The sequence below is a fragment of the Oryx dammah genome, unplaced genomic scaffold (assembly GCF_014754425.2).
Source record: "Oryx dammah isolate SB20612 unplaced genomic scaffold, SCBI_Odam_1.1 HiC_scaffold_8, whole genome shotgun sequence".
Lineage (NCBI taxonomy): Eukaryota > Metazoa > Chordata > Mammalia > Artiodactyla > Bovidae > Oryx > Oryx dammah.
The window spans coordinates 16,292,261-16,311,246 of record NW_024070192.1 but is presented as its reverse complement, the minus strand read 5'-3'; the positions used below and the strand labels follow the sequence as shown (position 1 = coordinate 16,311,246).

At 34.3% G+C, this 18,986-nt stretch overlaps 1 protein-coding gene across 9 annotated transcripts in view; it reads right to left on the bottom strand.

Moving 5' to 3' along the window:
* Positions 1–591: 591 nt before the first annotated feature.
* Positions 592–18,986, bottom strand: part of CDC27 (cell division cycle 27) — a 54,686-nt gene continuing 36,291 nt past the window's right edge. For 3 of the 9 annotated variants that reach the window (XM_040245059.1, XM_040245061.1, XM_040245065.1), the window contains 9 exons: positions 17,944–18,151; positions 17,195–17,364; positions 14,493–14,645; positions 13,346–13,554; positions 10,721–10,838; positions 8,759–8,887; positions 6,349–6,423; positions 5,144–5,300; positions 592–3,634 (listed from right to left, as the gene is read on the bottom strand). In XM_040245059.1, the coding sequence (XP_040100993.1) occupies positions 3,552–3,634; positions 5,144–5,300; positions 6,349–6,423; positions 8,759–8,887; positions 10,721–10,838; positions 13,346–13,554; positions 14,493–14,645; positions 17,195–17,364; positions 17,944–18,151 (1,302 nt within the window). In that variant the 3' untranslated portion in view covers positions 592–3,551. Of the gene's footprint in view, positions 3,635–5,143; positions 5,320–6,348; positions 6,424–8,758; positions 8,888–10,720; positions 10,839–13,345; positions 13,555–14,492; positions 14,646–17,194; positions 17,368–17,943; positions 18,152–18,986 lie in introns of all 9 variants that reach the window. The other 6 variants (XM_040245058.1, XM_040245060.1, XM_040245062.1 and 3 more) reach the window with 4 other exon arrangements.

The window sequence follows — 18,986 nt, the reverse complement described above, 5'->3', positions numbered from 1 at the left end:
GACTTCTAGTTATCCCTGTCCTACTGACAGCAAATGGCCAGTCCTAGGAAGGTTATGGTCTGAGTCATCCCCTAATCTGCCCAGCACACCTCACTTTATGTCTTTTTCCCTACCGCTACCCTTTCTTCAAGTCTGAGCAAAACCCTTCAGTCTTCTACAAGATATCAAGCTAGAGTAAAACTTGCTCTCTATATTCTACTTCTTTCAGATCTTGATATTTAAAATGGATTCTAATTAGAAAAGAGCTTTGTGTCCCTTTTAAAGTAATTTCAGAAATCACATGATTGAAAAATAAGCAGTTGACTTGCAAAGTAGCAGCTGCTGGCAAGGGGCTTTTGTAGTTTGGGAAAAATGCATTCTAAAGTTACCGATTTTTGTCACAATATTTATTTTGAAACTCCAAATAATACTAAAAAAGGGGTGTGAATTTTAAAATAAATAAATATATATATTAGATGAGAGTGTAAGTAAAAAAATAGAGAAGCATTGCCCTAGACTTCTGTGGAACATAAAACTAATCTTTCACTATTTTGCTGTGCCTCACTATCAAAATACAGATGGCACAGCTCTGATATAGCTTTAATGACTTGATTATGAATTGTTTTCAAAAGTAATTTATTTGGATTTTCCATATCCTTTAATGAATTGCAAATATATTAACAGAAAAGACTTTCCCCCCCAAGACTGTACAATTTCTGAAATAAGTCAGGAAAAGCAAAAAAAGACACAAAATTACATTGTTTCAATGCATATATAACACACACATCACACCCACACTTGCATTTTCCCAGGTTTTCACAAAGAAAACAGGTCACCATATTTTTCTTGAAGACCCATACTATACTCTGGCTAAACAGAGACTTGCAAACTTTTTTCTTCAAAAAGAGCATTTTTAATAGACTAAATACTGGTTATCACTGAGTTTTTGTTTAAGGTACAACAGCAGCATGGTTCAAATATTACTTGCAGTTCTTGGAAAAAAATAAAAATTTTAAAGTAATGAAATACAGAAAAAGTAGGACCACCTTTCATTATTTTGAGTACCATTGTTCTCTTGAAAAAATATTTCCAACCTTCTAAAATCCCAGAGTTAAGAACCATTTCCAAGGGGGAAAAATATCCATTGCCACAACATAACTTCTGAGCAAGAGTGTGTGTGTGTGTGTATACAGACGTGTGAAAGGCTTAAAGGGAAAAAATGATGTTGAAGTACTTAGTATTTCTGATTTCCTTCAAAATACTTCTGAAATTTCAAGCAAACATTTCGCTTGATTAAAATGCATATCTTCTTCTGGTTATTTGATCCCCATACTACGCAAAAAAAGAAAGAAGAGAAAGCCAGAAACAGTAAATAGGTAGGAAATGCTTCCAACAGCTAAATGACTTTGAAAGTAGAGGTGTGAGGAAAATGCAGTCAGGTCAATCCTGGGCTGATTCTTGATCAACCAACCATCGCCATGCTGTGCCTTCCACAACTATCCTTTTATTCTTGGTCTCAAAATTAATACCAGAAAGACTTACTTCTGGCACAGGACATAAATTCCTACTACAAAACATAACTAATTATACATCAGCAAATTGTTTTCTGAGCATAGCTTTCTCCAAGCTTTGTAACAAAGAGTTCCGATCAAAGCTTTCTATGAAAACTCTATATTTGATACTGTTATATAGCTGGCTTATGATTTGCCAATAAAAAAAATAAAAGAATATAAAATTAAATATTACAGAACTAATGGATAATAAAATGGAATATTTGTTAGAATTCAAGTGCTAGCCTTGGGGAATCTTTAATGATATTCATTTACTCCCAATCTTTCCTTTTCTTATAAATTATTTTTTTAGGCAGCACATAAACAGATTAGGTAGGAAATTTTTGTTAAATACCTCTCTCGAATCCCAATACCCAACCTAACACTCTGACTTGAATTAGTTTATAATGCACTTTAATCCATATTCAAATAAGCAGATTAACAGTAAATGACAGAAAATTACTGAGACTACGGGCTAAAATTTTTTCACATCTTCTGTAATCCACCTTATTTTCACAGCTTGACTAACAAAATACATGTAACCAGTAGATAAGTTTGTCCTTCATCAAATAATCCATAACAATAACTGTAGGCCTGTCATTTGTAAGAAACTATAAATTTGTTATATTCTGACATTGGCACTTAATAAAATGTTAACAACTAAAGTTTCTCTAAAAATTTCAAACATTACAATAAAGGAGATACACAATTTAAAACTTTAAATCGGTTACTGTGAAATTCCAATAATTCCCATTTTATTATGCATAATTAGATCTTTAAAATTGTAGTCATTCCCCAAAGACATCAATCTATATTATGATAAACTCAAGAGAGAACTCGTCTCCTTCATTAAGAGTGGGTGGTTTTTTGTTTTTATTTTTGCAGCTAAACATTTCTAATATTCTAAACCCAATCACTCTCAGTACATGTTTTGGTGACTCACACTACTGGAAATAATCTGAAGCAGAGAGCAGAAAAGAATGGAAATGACCTCACCAAAGGTAACCACACTTTCTTGCACCTTGCTTAAACACTTAAGGAAAGTCGAAGGGATACTGTCTTGAACAAATATAAATTCAAGGTTATGGTAGGATTCTGATTGTATTAAGGCTTTCACTATCATGATCTCTTAAAGTCTTTCCATTTAGTGTTCTCATTTTGATTCTTCTGGTGAACTTAAATGGTTTATTAAGAGCCTTGTTTTGGCTTTTCAGTGGGCAACCCCTCTATCATCTCTGAATGTTAAAGGTGATCCCACAGAGCTCAAAGAGAAGAGGAAAAATGTTAAGGACCAATTTTAAAGTTTGTTAATACCAAGATAACAATGATCAACACTTTGAAGCAAGATGAATAAATTAAAATTCTTGGTTAGACATTAAAATATTCTTGCCAAGAATAAGTGTACACTGTTATGGAGGGATATTGATTCCTACATGAGTCCCTATATGCTCATTACATTTGTTTATGGGAGACACTGAAGTTTAAGGTAATTTACATTCCTTGGCAATCAGGTTACTTTGTTATAGGCAATGTCTTTTATTGTTCCATCTGGCACTTGCTAACACCATTCTTGAAGAACCTAGAAATGAAGGTCAGTCACTTTGTTTATCAGGAACAGAACCAAGTAAAAACAAATTTTTGGAAAAACGACCAAGAGATTCTGGTTCATCACTATTTTCCATATCTAACGGTTCCTTCAGGATAAAACATAACTCTTCCTTCCATGATAGCTTTCCAACAAAGGGAGATTAAAGAAAAAAAAAGAAAGAAAAAGAAAGTTTCCCACCCTATCCCCTCTAAACTGTCATTCATACTGGTGAAAGAGCCAGTCTTGTTAGCAGCTAAATATTGCACTGCCTTTCATTCTGTGTACAGTCAGGGTCCAATGAAAGTGGCACACTCAGGATATAAGTGATGGATGATGACAATGCTGGCTCAAGAGTGAAGACTCAGTATATGGAAGGACAAGAAACATGTCAGCATGAGTCACACATCCAGTTGCAAAGGTCTGATTTCCAGAAGTTAAAATTCATCACTTTCAGCTGCATGAAGTTGTGTGTCATCAGCATCCGTCATGCTGCTCTCCTGGGATTCGTCTGTTCCCACTTCAAAAATAAAAAAGGTCTACAGTAAGGTATCTGAAAAATATATTTTTTTAGTTCATGAAAATAAGTAAAGAAAACTATTATATTCAGAGAGATAAGACCTTAAACAAAAGCCCTTAAAAACCCTGATATCCTTCAATAAAATGCAATTCAAGTTCCTTATTTTACAGCATGTCTAAGATTATTTTATTGCATTTAACCATTAAGAGTTTTAACTACTAAAACTATCTCTCCCTAATGAATTCTTATTCCCTAACCTAAGAATTGGGCTTCCCAGGTGGCACTAGTGGTAAAGAACCAGCCTGCCAATGCAGGAGACTTAAGAGACATGGCTTTGATCTCTGGGTCAGGAAGATCCCCTGGAAGAGGGCACGGCAATCCACTCCAGTATTCTTACCTGGAGGATCCCACAGACAGGGGAGCCTGGCGGACTACAGTCCATAGTGTCGTAAAGAGTTGGACATGACTGAAGCAACTTAGCATGCACTCAACCTAAGAATTAGAACTATTCTCTAAGACATTAAAAAAAGACTGACATTCCACCCAACTGTTGACTTCACTTTGGGGATAATCCCTATTAATTCACAAAAATATAAAATATATTTCTGGAACAAAGGCATCTTGGTTTATCTTATCAGAGGTCTCTCAATTCATATTTATCTGCCTTTTAATTAATTGATGTATAGGAGAAGGCAATGGCACCCCACTCCAGTACTCTTGCCTGGAAAATCCCATGGATGGAGGAGCCTGGGAGGCTGCAGTCCATGGGGTTGCTAAGAGTCGGACACGACTGAGCGACCTGACTTTCACGTTTCATTTTCACGCACTGGAGAAGGAAATGGCAACCCACTCCAGTGTTCTTGCCTGGAGAATCCCAGGGACGGGGGAGCCAGGTGGGCTGCTGTCTATGAGGTCGCACAGAGTTGGACATGACTGAAGTGACTTAGCAGTAGCAGCTGACTTACAATATTATATTAGTTTCAGATGTACAATATTTAGATTTTAGATATGTGAGAGTTACACAGAATTTGAACAGCCACTACTACAGATCTGTCAATACTTTAAAATGTTCACGAATTTATTATTCATTCACTTAGCACTAGTTTTCAACATAGTCACACCTATCATCTTTTCTCTCCCTACCACATTCCTAGGAAGCAGATAAGCCAGGCATTAGTTACACAGGTTGAAGCTCAGGTAAAAATTAGCAATGGATTTGTCAAAATCACACAGCAAACTAGATCCAGAACTGAAACTAGTTACCTGGCTCCATATGCACACTGTTGTTTTATTACCCTGTTCAATTTCCCTAAAATTTCATTTGGTATAAGAAATCTATTGTGTTTAGAAATAAAATTCTTATGCAAAAGGCAGCTTTCTGAATATTCAAAAAATTTTCCACTTTATTCTGTGCCATAAAGAAGTATCTGTTTCCTCTGATACGGTGTTTCACTAGCTTTCTGGTTTGAATAATCACATATAGACCTAAGTCATATGGATGATACTCACTGATCTGTTCTTCTTGGGTTATTGGCTCCTCATCATCTGGAAGATAGCGTTTATCAATAGCCTCTTTAATCTGGTTATTGGCTCCTTTAGGATCTAAATCCATAGCCCAAGAGAAATTCATCAGGGCGAGGTGCGTTTGACCTAACTTCTTGTAAACCTAAAAATAAACAGCAGCACTACATTTTTCATTAAGTTGTAAGCTTCATCTATAAAATCCTAAACATTTTAAATTTAAATTAGGTTCCTGATTGATGTGTTATAAGTTCATTCTGAAGAGTAGGACATTTTCATCCTATAGAAGAATTCATACCAACTTTTGAGTTCCTTTTAATATATTCAGGTATTATTTTCAGAATTCCTTGCCTGTATCTCTCAGGTAGTGAGCTTCCAACACATCTCACTCTGTTTGGAAAAATGACAGTGGACTATAAATTGCTTAATTAGTACTTATTTACACTGATTTTAAATGGAGTTATAGCAACTGTCCCCCGATGGCTCAGTGGTAAAGAATCCACCTGCAATGTAGAAGTCACAGGAGACATGGGTTCGATCCCTGGGTCGGGAAGATTCCCCTGGAGGAGGAAATGGCAATCCACTCCAGTATTCTTGTCTGAAAAATCCCATGGACAGAGAAGCCTGGCTAGCTACAGTCCAAAGGTCACAAAGAGTCAGACACAACTGAGTTTGTGGTAACCATATATTATACAAAGCAACTCTCACCACTGTCCACCATCCTCAGTTACTTTAACCAATTCGCTTCTGGGGACCCAGTGTGTAAGTCATGACTAGTCTTGCCTCAGAAATTCTGCAAGCCATTTTTTTGAACTAAGACAACACCGTGGTATTATTTTTCTTCCTGGGAGACGTTTGAGTATTTTATTGATAACTGGAAGCTAAGGGCTTTCCTTGAGGTAGTTTCAGTCATGAGACTGAGACTCAAACATTATCAGTCACTGGGCTGCAAGTGCTGATATACTTCCAAAACTACAGAAAGATTACAGGGTGTGTGCTCTTGCTTCTTCATTAGGATATCTATCACCTTCTTAAATGTTAATAAAAACTAAATCCATGATTTATTTCCAGAGTATATAGTATCAGAGATCTAGCTGAATTTGCTCAATAGATGGTGCAAAATAAAACATATTTATTTTTTAAAAGTTAGTATCTGTTATGATAGAGTTTAGAACCAGGGCCCCAATCTTTACCTTTCCTATTAAGAAGTAAACGAGGGATTCTTTGGGAACAATTTGTTTCAATTCTTCAAGTTCTTGTAAAGCAGACTGAAAAAAGCAAAGAAAAACACAGTAGCAAAATTTTTACAGTTTTGACTAAGCAAGTGATTTTAATTTCCCAAATCATCTTAACTAAAGCTTATTAGATCTTAATCAAAGTACTACCTTGCTTCATTAATCCTTGTGAAAAAGCAAGAAAAATACCTATTACAACAAGAACTAAGAAATGTTAGGAATTCACTCAAATTCACTGAAAACATACACGATTCTTTGTGAAATATGGAGGTGATAACCCTAGCTTTTGTCACAATTTTATTTAAAACAGCTAAATTCAATCACATTGTGTATAAAGATGTTTTAAAAACTAAGTTGCAGAACACTTTTGAAGTTCTGTTAATATACCTTTTCCTTGACACAAGAACTAGCTTTGAATACCAACGTGCCATTTTAACTAATGATGAAGAACCTAGAATTGAGTTAATGATTATCTAGTAATCTGACTACTGCTGAGTTAAGTTTGTCTAGTAATCTTCTGACTACTGCTAAAGGGGTTCAAGAGATTGAGAAGACAGATAGGAAAATTGTATATGTATTTAAAAGAAAGATCTGATGATTAAAAATAAAAAACAGCTCCCCAAATGAGATACTGTCAATTTTTCACCTAATAAATAGATAAAAATTAAAAGTTTGATATTACATAAAGTTACCATGAGGGAGGAAGGACAGGTATTCTCATCACTGAGGGCAGAACTGCAAATTGATACAAACTCTGTGTAAGGACAACTTAACATGATCTTTTAAGTTAAAAACTACATGTAAACACTGATTCAGCAATCCATTTGTTAGGAATTTGGCCTAGTTATGTCAACTAACATAATATTTTTCTAATCAGAATAATAAAAAGTCAGTGAGAAGAATGACATTGCTTAAAGGTTTTGCAAATCTTTAGTTAAGAGAAGACAGCTGGACTCATCTGCTTTTGCATTCAATCTGTTATGATGTCACGTCAAGTAGCTTTTAGAACACCCCACTGTACACTGGTGAGAAAATGAAAGTGAAAAAGGCAAATAACATCTAAATATTATTGTGAAAATAGTTCTCACCTGTGGACTTTCTGGAAAGATTTTTGGTAACCCTTCAGAAGTGCCCAGACTACACTTTAGAATCACTGTTTTGAATGTATTTTAATCAAGATATTGTACCCCAAAACATCTATACTGCTACACCATAACAGTTTAGAACTAATATGTTTTCTATGACTGCAGGTTACAATCATTATCAAAATTTCATGCATTTATCATGCTGTACCCCCCTCCCCCTACATAATCTACTTGGAAATTCTGAGAAACAGTTTCTAACACAAGACACAGTATAGTATCCAACATAGCAGGAGAGCTCTCTTTTTTGCCCTTAGAAGGCTTAAACAACTACACACCAATACAATACATTAGACAGGGTGGTGTCTAGTAATGATTTTTGCCACAGAGACTGACGTGGCCCTGTAACAGTTTGATTTTCATTTCGGAGGCAAGACGTTGCACAAGCAGTCAGTAACTTTTCTTATGCCCCCTTTTCTAACCTACACCTAATCATGCATCAAAGTAAACCTGATAATCTGGCTGAGCCCCAGGCTGGTACTCAAAAATAACTATAACCATTCTGGCCTGGACAATGGGTCAGATTAGAACATGGGTTTCTTGAAGCAAGTATAGGCTTGATTTACATGGCATTCCTGGTAGATGAGGTGGAAGAACCTGACCACATATCAGATTAAATAAAATTTTACTTTATTTAAAATTTGTGTACAATGAAGCAAAAACAGGAAAACAAATGCTGAATTACAATTATAGTAAACTTCAAAGAGCGAGTTAAAAATTGTTAAATGTTTATTAGATTTTTCTATGGGGTCACACAGAGTCAGACACGACTGAAGTGACTTAGCAGCAGCAGGGAAGTACTAGATGGTAAGCTATTCAAAGGCAAGAAATATGGTTGCTTCAACTGCCACTATATTCTAGTGTCTGACATATATTAATAATAGGCATTCAAATAAATACTTGTTGAATAATGCACATATATTCATTTATTCTGTTCATATATTTTGGTCCTAATACAATGGTTTACGTTTTACATTTAAGGTAACTGCCTTTCCCTATAGGAAATCCTGTTAAAGGATAAACTTTTATTCCTAAATATATACACACATCCATCCTTTCTGAAGATGAATATAGGCAAAAAAGAAATAGCTTTTAAAAATGGGGAAATAAACTATTTAAGACAAAAATTCAAGTATAACTAACTTTTAGTTTATTTAAAAAGTGGCAAAGCTTAAATAGTACTATGTTAAAGACTGTTAAGATATGCACATATATATATATCTTACCTTATATTTTTCATTTGCAAATAAAACTGAGGCTCTGTGAAATTTGCATAGAGGGTTCTTAGGATCAATAACAATGGCTTTGTTTAGGGTATCCAAAGCCTTCTCAGATTTTTTCAGTGCATGCTGAACCTACAAGAAATAAAGATCCTATTAATGTTTCCTTTTGATATTTATGAGGAAAGGTAAAAACCAAATAGTGTGACTCAAAAACAACACAGCTCCCAATTTACCATTACTCTCCATAATGATAATCAGATTCTATCTTTAGAGTAGGTATTTGGTTACCTTTAAGCCTAAAAGACAAGAAAAACCTTAGTCTTTCTTCACAAGAAAATCTGTACTATTTTGTTAGATAATACATTTTAACAGACTTATTATGGTCCTCTAAATATTAGACTTCTCAAAATTTTTCAAGAACCCCTAGGAGCTCTGGCTCTGAAACTTACCAACCTTGTTTTACTCAGAACAATTACACTTTTACCCATTTTAGGAATTTGTTTTAAAAATAATTCTTCTGCTTTACATATCTGAAAACCATTGATCTGTAATTCTGGGTAGTAAGTAATTTATTTGAAATAACTTAAAAAACAAAAGCAAACCCAACCAAGTCTCATTATTTATTCATGTGTACTCATATTGCTATGTTCATTCTTAGATGAATTATATATTAAAAATAAATTTGAACAGGCTCAGAGACATAGAAAACAAACTGACAGTTACAAAAGGGGAAAGGGGGTTGAAGGAGGGATAAATTAGGAATTTAGGATTAATAGACACAGACGATTATATACAAAATACATGAACAACAAGGACCTACTATATAGCACAAGGAACTATATTCAATATCTCATAATAACTTATAATGGGAAAGAAATCTGAAAATGAATATATATGTATATATAACTGAATCACCTTGCTGAAACTCTGAAACAAACACAACACTGTAAATCAACTATATTCAAAAAAAAAAAAAAAACACACACACAGGGAAACTATAAGCAGAGAAGTAACCTTTCCAGGTCTTAGAACCCACAGATTACAAAATGCTGGACTATGGTCTTTAAGAAAGCCTGCTTTAAAAATTTTCAACTTCACTAAAAGGCAGCAAGAGATACTCAAGTTCAGTTTAAGTAAAGTGACGGAAAAAAAATCTTTGACGTATTTTCCCTATATTTTTTGTACAGTATCTAACTGTAAAAGTTACCATGTCAATTCTTAAGAAAATCATTATAAAGAGCTAGAATTCTGCCCCCAAAATGAATAGTGAAAGTCCAAACTTATATAATTTTCCTTATACTGTATGCTTGTTCCCACAAAGGTCAAACTTGCAAAGAGAAAGAAAAGAGGGACGGAAAGAGGGAGAGGGAAGAATGGTGAAAGGACAAGAACAAGAACTTAAAAAAATGTCCCAAGCTTTCAGAGAAATTAGTAAGATTTTAAAAAACAAACGTACCTGTTCTCTTATCCTATCAAAGTACAACTTATTATCACAAAAATATAAAATTGACCATTCTCACCACTTTATAAGAATTTTAATTAGTTCTGACATATCTATACCACTCAGAGGCTAAAATACAGGGAATCATTTGCCTTAAATTATTAATTATTTAATTTAGGAGCTAAATACTAACATGGAAAACTGCCTTCAAAAATATCAAGTATCTCATATGAGCGTTATAATAACCCTATGAGGTAGGCAAGATGGTATTATTTGTCATTCACAAAATAGAAGCTCAGAGAAATTAAGTAACTTGCCCAAGGAATGAGGGTACTCCAGTGATTTCTCTTTATGCCAAGCAAAAAGGCGATATTTTTGGCTGTAAAAGAATCCAGGACATTGTTTCAAGAATAACAATAACAAAACCCCCCAACTTTTATTACAGCAATTAAGCCAATAACAAACATTCTACAAGGGATTAACTGAACAATACTTAGAAAAACAATACTTAGAAAGCTACTTACTACTCCAATGTGGCAAAGCAAAACTGAACTTTGAGGGTTGATGTCAAGTGCTTTCTGGAAATGCATTTCTGCAAGGCTGAATTTTTCTTGCTTGTAATAAATCATTCCTAAACCATACCTGAGAGTTTAAAATAAAATACAATTTTAAGGATGTGAAATGCTAATTTAGTTTAGCTAATAAAAGGGTATGTATGGAATGTGGCATTTTAATAAGCCAGTAGAAAAATACTGATGGTCTTAGGGTAGGCAAAATCTAACATGATAAAAAACTGCCCAAGTGTTTTAGACAAGTCACTTTTATAAGTAAAAACAATCCAGTCAATCAAACAGTCAATCAAATAAAACTATAACAACTAGAAAAAAAGAAACCACATCCTTAGACCTACCACTACAATCTAGATTTAATAGCTAATTTTTACTGAGCGATTATCATGTGTCTGCCGATAATTTTATTAAATTCTTTGTTTGATCTACTTTATTTAATCCTAGATGGAACCAAGGCGATAGGAACTATTATCAATCACATTTTAAAATAAAATCAGTCCATTCTAAAGAGGATCAGTCCTGGGTGTTCAAGGACTGATGCTAAAGCTGAAACTCTAATACTTTGGCCACCTCATGTGAAGAGTTGACTCATTGGAAAAGACTCTGATGCTGGGAGGGATTAGGGGCAGGGGAGAAGGGGACGACAGAGGATGAGATGGCTGGATGGCATCACCGACTTCACGGACATGAGTATGAGCGAACTCCGGGAGTTGGTGATGGACAGGGAGGCCTGCTGTGCTGTAATTCATGGGGTCGCAAAGAGTTGGACATGACTGAGAGACTGAACTGAATTGAACTGAACTGAAGGGTGGGTAAAGAATCAGCCTGCAATACAGGAGCTCCAAGAGACCTAGGGTTGATCCCTGGGTTGGGAAGATCCCTTGGAGGAGGAAATGGCAATTCACTCTAGTGTTTTTGTCTGGAAAACTCATGGACAGAGGAGCCTGGTGGGCTACATACAGTCCACGGGGTAATGAAAAGTCAGACATGACTCAGTGACTAAACACACACACAAGTATTCTATTCAGATCCTCCCTCGATGATTCTAGACCCTAAATTCCTAACAATGCTACTCCCATATTACTTGTCCAAATGCATATATATTTTATACTATGATTAAAGTATGCATAGTTCATGGTCTGCTTACCCTCTCCCCACTCACTGTATCAAAAATATGCTCCTATAGCTTTCAAAACTTATAGACTTCAAAATTATAATTTTTAAAGGCTTCACATAGACATCAAAATTACACATTTTAAAGACTATGCAACAGTATATCAAGTTGATATACAGGTATGTTTCCTGAATTTTCAAAACATCAAATATATTATGACTGATTTACATTAAGGATCCCTCTTGGTGAAACTAGATAATAATGAAGGGGAATAATCAACAAATGATTAAGAAAAAAGCACAACAGTATACTGTTTATTATTATAATTATGTTAGAGGTCAAGAAAAGGTATGAAAAGTTCTGTGCTAATAATGGTGAAAATGGAGATAACTAAAGAAAGACTACTCACCTTGGAGTGGGAAAAATAAATTTGCTTAAATACTTAGTTACCTGAATAACTCAATATTGAAAGTCTTCCCAGTAAAAGCTTGCTACTCTGAATATACCGCCTTTTCTCTAATTGCAACAATTATTTTTATAACAATTTTGATACGGTAAATTTTGTTAAGAATGCAACTACTGAAATATGGCAGAACAGATAACTACACATTTAAGAAACAACTCAAGTCCTATTAAGAAGTGAGTTCTGAAAATATCACAGAGAACCTTATGGGAATGTTGGCAAGCCTAACTGTTTAACTGGTCAGCGGAAGCTAGTACTCATCAGGCCGTCTTTCAGGCAATGTAACTACTTAGAAATGAGATAAGATTCATTTAAAAACACATATACAAATCAAAGAATATATTTCAGTAATCTTCAGTAATCAGTGCTTCAGATTTAGAAACTGCTATGATTAATCCAATCATTAATAGATTAACCTTCCTATTCATCTACTTAAGCACAAGTATAAAAATGTAAAACAGATATTACTTAAACTGGAACATTCTTGATAAACTTAATAAACTAGAACTAATACTTAATAAATCTGCCAAAGAGCAACAACTAATGGATAGTTTTCTATGTTTATTTTCTATTATCCAAAAGGTAGCAGACATTACCTATTAAATAATGGAAAAGAAGAACGATACTATTATTATAATTATGATGGAGAAAATTATACTGTTGTTCTCCACAGTCCCAATCATTCTCTATTTTCATCACCATTTTAGTGCTCTAACAAAAAATAACAAATCAAAGTAACAATACCAGATATTAATACTTGCAAAAGTTTAGTAGGAAAAAAAGTAGAAACTGTTCAGTATAAGCATCTGGAATTCTATTGGCATTAGTTAAGAGTTTGTTAAAGGTATAAATTTCACATTAAAAAAACACTTAGGTTAGAAGCTACCAACCAGTATGTACCATTCTTCAAATTCATGACAACAAAGAAATAATCTCACAAGAAAAATTACTGGGTACCAGCCCCATTAATAAGACACTGTCTTTGCACTTTGTTAGCACTTACCATGCATTATAATGTCTAGGATTGACTCTGATAGCATTTCGAAAACAAGCTAATGCTTTGTCTAATTCTTCAGTTAACACAAACTCGTGCCCTAATAGAGTATAGGCATAAGCATAATTTGGATCAACCTGGATAGCTCTCTGGAAGAATTTAATTGCAATATCATGTTCCCGCTGCAAACTGAAACAGTTCCCTGCAGCACACCAGGCCTTAAAAAAAGAAAAAGGAAACAAAAACCAAATGCATAATTAAAATTTTGATTTATTTTTTTCTAACAAAAGCAATTTATGACTAAAATCAAGACTCAGATCTTACGAAGAACAGAAAGAGAGCAATTAAAGAGCTTCAATAGATATAGTCAATCCTCATTATTCAAGGATTCCATATTTGCAAATCTGTCTACTTTCTAAAATTAACTTGTAAAACCAAAATCAATACTTGCAGTGCTTTAGTGATCACTGGTGGACCCATGTGTGATATGTGTGTGTATATTTCTCCTAGGAGTAATGGTTCAGTATTTGTCAATTTAGTGTTCATGGAAACTATAGACCTAACTACCAGGAATAATGAGAACTGACTCTTAAATTCTAAGCTTAAATATGTTACAAAAGGACCACTAAATATTTCTGGGATGCAAGGAAATAAAACCTTTATAGGACTGAAACATGTACATAAACTGCCTATGCCTTAAAATGACAGTTAAGTATTATTTTAATTTAAAATGAGCACTTTAAAATCTCTTTTTCTGTTTAATGAACTCTAGGTGACAACAGCAAGTATAACCAAATCTTGATTAATCCCGAATGAAATATCTGCTTTAAGATTTTTCTATTTGTGAATCTCTACCATATATTCTAGGATTTCTCCTTCTCTGAGTCTCGACCTATAGAGAAGAATGCAAAAATATGCGTGGATGAAACTAAATTAATGATTTGGGTCATTCCCATTTGGTAAAGACAATCAAAAAACAGTTGCAGGGAATTCCCTGGTGATCCCAGTGGTTAGGACTCCTCACTGTTACTGTTGAGGGCCTGGGTTCAATCCCTGGTTGGGGAACTAAAATCCCACAAGCCATGCCAATGCAGCAAAAAAAAAAAAAGAAAAGAAAAGAAAAATAAACATGAACGAAGTCCTTCAGTTAATTTACCTCTGGTGAATTTTTATCCATATCTGTTAAGTCTTTTGAAAGAACTGAAAGAGCAACATCCTTTTGAAGATGCCAAAGTGTTGTAGAGTAAATCTCCATGCCTTCGACTCTGTAATTTTCAATTCTCCTAACCTCTGAGAATATTCTTTCAGCCTGAAATACAAAAATTAGTAAGAGGAAAACAAGTTGATACAATTTACATATATACTGGGAGAGTGCTGGGCACTATTCTCATAGGACCTAAATGTTGCCTTATTTTACACGTGAATTTTATGTGAATTAGCACCAACACATGGCCAAATTGAGTAACCTTCTATGGTAGGTCAAATATTGATGCAATCATATTCATACTTAACCTAGTTTTTATACAGAAGTCATGGTAGGAACATAAATTCTGAGGGAAAAAAAATTGTTTCCACCAAAAAGAAAGAAGAAAGATCTAGACAAATTTAAAAAGAAGTCAATTATTTTATTCTCAAAAAACATTATTCCAAATTTTTATAGCAGCTTTATAGAATAACTCTCTGGAAAGGTGAGAGACAAGTGACCTCTGCAATAGAAAACCTATTTTTGTACATTTATTAGGAGGTTAAGTTGAACACTTTAGGGGAAAAATAGGCTTGGGTGGCTGTCAACCCTATGGCATACTGAGCACTGAATATTTCCATCAGTGTCATACCTGCTAGGAACTACAGTCCCTGCCTAATATAAATCCCTTTTTCTTCTGCAGCACTCTCTTGACTTTAGGGTCCCTTCTCAGCTAGCATGTCAAAGTTTTTTCCTTGCCACACTCACAGCTTCCAGAACTGTGCTTCTCTCCCCTGAAGTTTGAGACTTTGGGCTATATGAAACCAGTTAGCTCCCCAGTTTATCAATTCGTTAAAAATTCTGAAAGTCAAACTTAGTTTAGAATAAGGAATATCAGGTCTATTTTTAATGAAATGAAGATGACAAGATAAGGAAATAGCATTCATAAAACTAGAAAAATAGGAATGCTTAGATATGGCCATAAGAATAGGAATTCTTATGATATGGCCATACATCATCTAGAATTAGCTTAAATTTGTGACTCCCCTGAAATTCCTTAAAAGTTATACAGATAAGTTTTTCATTTTTTCAAACACACAGTGGTTACAAGAAAACAGACCTAACCACCTGTCAAGTACAGGTTTTAGAAATCTGGTTTAAAATTTTTCAGAATCTATTGTTTCCTCTGAAAAATGATTATGCCACAGACAGAAAGGAAAAGTGGAACAAAACTAAAAATTAAGTTGAAACAAAGATTTCCTTTAAATATCTGGGTCTACATCTGCTCTATGATTAGGGGTAACAAAAAAATTCATGTTAAGAACCCATGAAACAAATAATTTTGAAAAGGCTTGCCAAACCCCACTTCTACCTATGTACCAATTAAAATAATCACAATCCAGCAATGAAAAAGGGTGTCTACAATTGTTTTTTCTTTATTACTCAAAATTATAAGAATAGGTATCTTCTGGATTTATTCTCCACCTGGAAGAATACTACACCCCTAGAGCTCTGCATGGCTCCTTAAAGGAGCAATAATCTTCTTTCTCTGAGCATGTTTTTTAAAAAAATAGCACCATACTTCACTGTTCCCCAATCTCCTTACCATGCTTCATTTTTCCTTCATATGATTTATTGCTGTGTCCTTATACATTTTTTGGCCTATAATTTCTCTTACTAGAAAGGGGGCTTCCCAGGTTGCACCAGTGGTAAAGAACCTGCTTGTCAATGCAGCAGATTTAAGAGACATGAATTCAATCCCTGGACCAGAAAGATCCCCTAGAGGAGGGCACTGCAACCCACTCCAATATTCTTGCCTGGAGAATTTCATGAACAGAGAGGAGTTTGGCGGGCTACAGTCCATAGGGTTGCGAAGAGTCAGACACGATTGAAGCAACTTAGCACATGCACACTTGCTAGAAAGTAAACTCTATGAAAGCAAGCAATTATCTGTCTAGCTATATTACAGTATAGAAGAGAGTCTGGGATATAATATGCACTCAAATACATGCTACATGCTGAAAGTAAAAAGGGCAAATAAGTGATATTATCAACTTTAAATAATTTATATTAGGTTTCTTAAAGCTTTTTTTTAAAGGTTTTTCTAATTTAAGTTTAGAGGTGGGTGAGGAAGTGCTTTGAAAGTAGAACTGGGGAATAAATTAGAATTTTCTTTGGCTTTAGGTTAATCATCCTCTCCTTTCCTGATTTAAAGAGATAACTTAAGCAACAAATATAATTAAAATTAAAATGATAAAACCTTACAATAAGAACATTATATCCTCAATTACTTACAACTTTCTTCATTGTATTAAGTTTATAAAACATACTAAGTGCCAAAAATTCATCCCAGTAAGCTCTCTATATAGTAGAAAGAATTTTGATTATAAACGTCTATTTACATGGTAAATACATATTTTCAGATCCAAGCAAGTAGAGTACAAATGTTCCATGTAAGAATTACTTCGGTTCTCTACAAATCTATCTCAAGTAATCCCAAAGAATTCAAATTACCCTTAACACAAGAAAGAACTGAACTGATAAGTTATTAATATTGACAAAATAAAGACATTACAAAATAAATACTGACCCTTTAGATCTAGCCTTCTCAAACATAATTTTAATTAAATTTAAATTACCTCTAGAAAGGCATATGTAACTTTTTAAATACTTACTTGCATGTACTCTGAAAGTTCGAAATAGGCCCTTCCAATTTGGCACAGCACCCAACCAGTATTGTAGTGGTGAGAAGGTAGGTGGCTCAAGATATTAATAGCTTCTTTGCAGTTGTATGAACACAAAGCTAAATAACCTTTCCCCATTTCACGAAGAAGGCTCATCAAACCTTCTGGGAGAAAATAATGTAGTAAACAAAGGAAAAAAAAAAACACACAATAAAGCTGCCTGGTTTTCTAGGAAGGCTAATTAAAAAATATTTCATTAAACTTTCCAACACTGGGCTTCCCTGGTGGCCCAGTGGAAAAGAATCTGCCTGCCAATGCAGGAGACACAGGTTCAATATCTGGTCCAGGAAGATCCCACAAGCCACAGAACGACTAAGCCCATGCACCACAACTACTGAACCAGAGCTCTGGAGCCTGCGAGCGGCAACAAATGAGCCCACGTGCTGCAACTACTGAAGCCCAGGGACCTAGAGCCTGTGCTCCATGGCGAGAAATGCCACTGCAACGAGAAGCCCCCCACAACTAGAGCGCAGCCCGAGAAAAGGCCCACACAGCGGCAATGAAGACCCAGCACAGCCAAGACTAAAAATGAGGAAATAAGAAAATGACTAAAAAAGAAAAAGAAAAAAAATGCCAACATCTACCCAGAAAAAATGTTTCTTTAATGAACATAAATAAACTTACTTAAAACAAGTGAATAAAATAAAATATAAAGAAGATTTTAAGCTTTTACAACAGACCTGCTGCTGCTTTCTGTAGATTAAATGCCTGGATCTGAGGGGTAATTGTGGAGATTTTTCCTTCTGAAATGATTGAAGAGTCTAATTTTGTGATTTCCAGGCTATCATTTATGTTAGGTTGAGTTATTCCTCCTTTATTAGTTTTACTTTTTGTTTTTCTGTTTGGGATTTTAGGTGGAAACTTCATTTTTAATTTTTTGCTATTCTCCTGTAACAAGAAGGAAAATTCCATAACTTGTTATACTCATGTATTTTAAACATCTATCTAACCCTTTTTCTCAAGTATTAGATATAAAATAAACATATGGTTTTGACTGATCTATATTTTTCTCAGAAAATTTTATAAAAACAAGTCTTCAAAGTCACTTAATGTAAAACACAATTCTGAAAATAAATCATATTACCTAACTAGTATTTATTACATTACCTTTAAGCATTTCACTTTATTCAAAGTATATCACTTTCATTTATTAATTAAAAATAAGAAAGTAAAAAAATAATAATAAAATAAAAAAATAAAAATGTAGGAGATACAACAACTACCTAATTGTCTCAGAGCACTGAAATCTGTAAGGTATAAAACTGCTGATCTATATGTCACAATTAAAGACTGTCCATAATATTTGTCAATGGATGAAGAAAATTTACCAAAGGTATAAAACTCTCCAGTTGTCCAAAGAAATGTGCAAAGAAAAAATTTTCATTCACTCTTCCCACAATCTTTCCCAATGGAAACATGTGACATAACCACAGTATACCATCAAATCCAGGAAACTGGAATTGGTGCAATACTAGTGACTAAAACTATAGATCTTACTTGGATTTCATCAGTTTTCACATGGACCTTTTAAAAAATTTCGGTGTGTACAGTTCTGTGAAATTGTGTTACATGTATGGATTTATTTAATCAACTACCACAATACAGATTCAGGACTATTTTACCACTACAAAAAGAAATTCCTTTGTGCTATGCTATAAAAGACACATCTTCCCCTCAGTCCTACCTCCTAGTAACTATTGATCTCCTCTCCATATCTGTAATT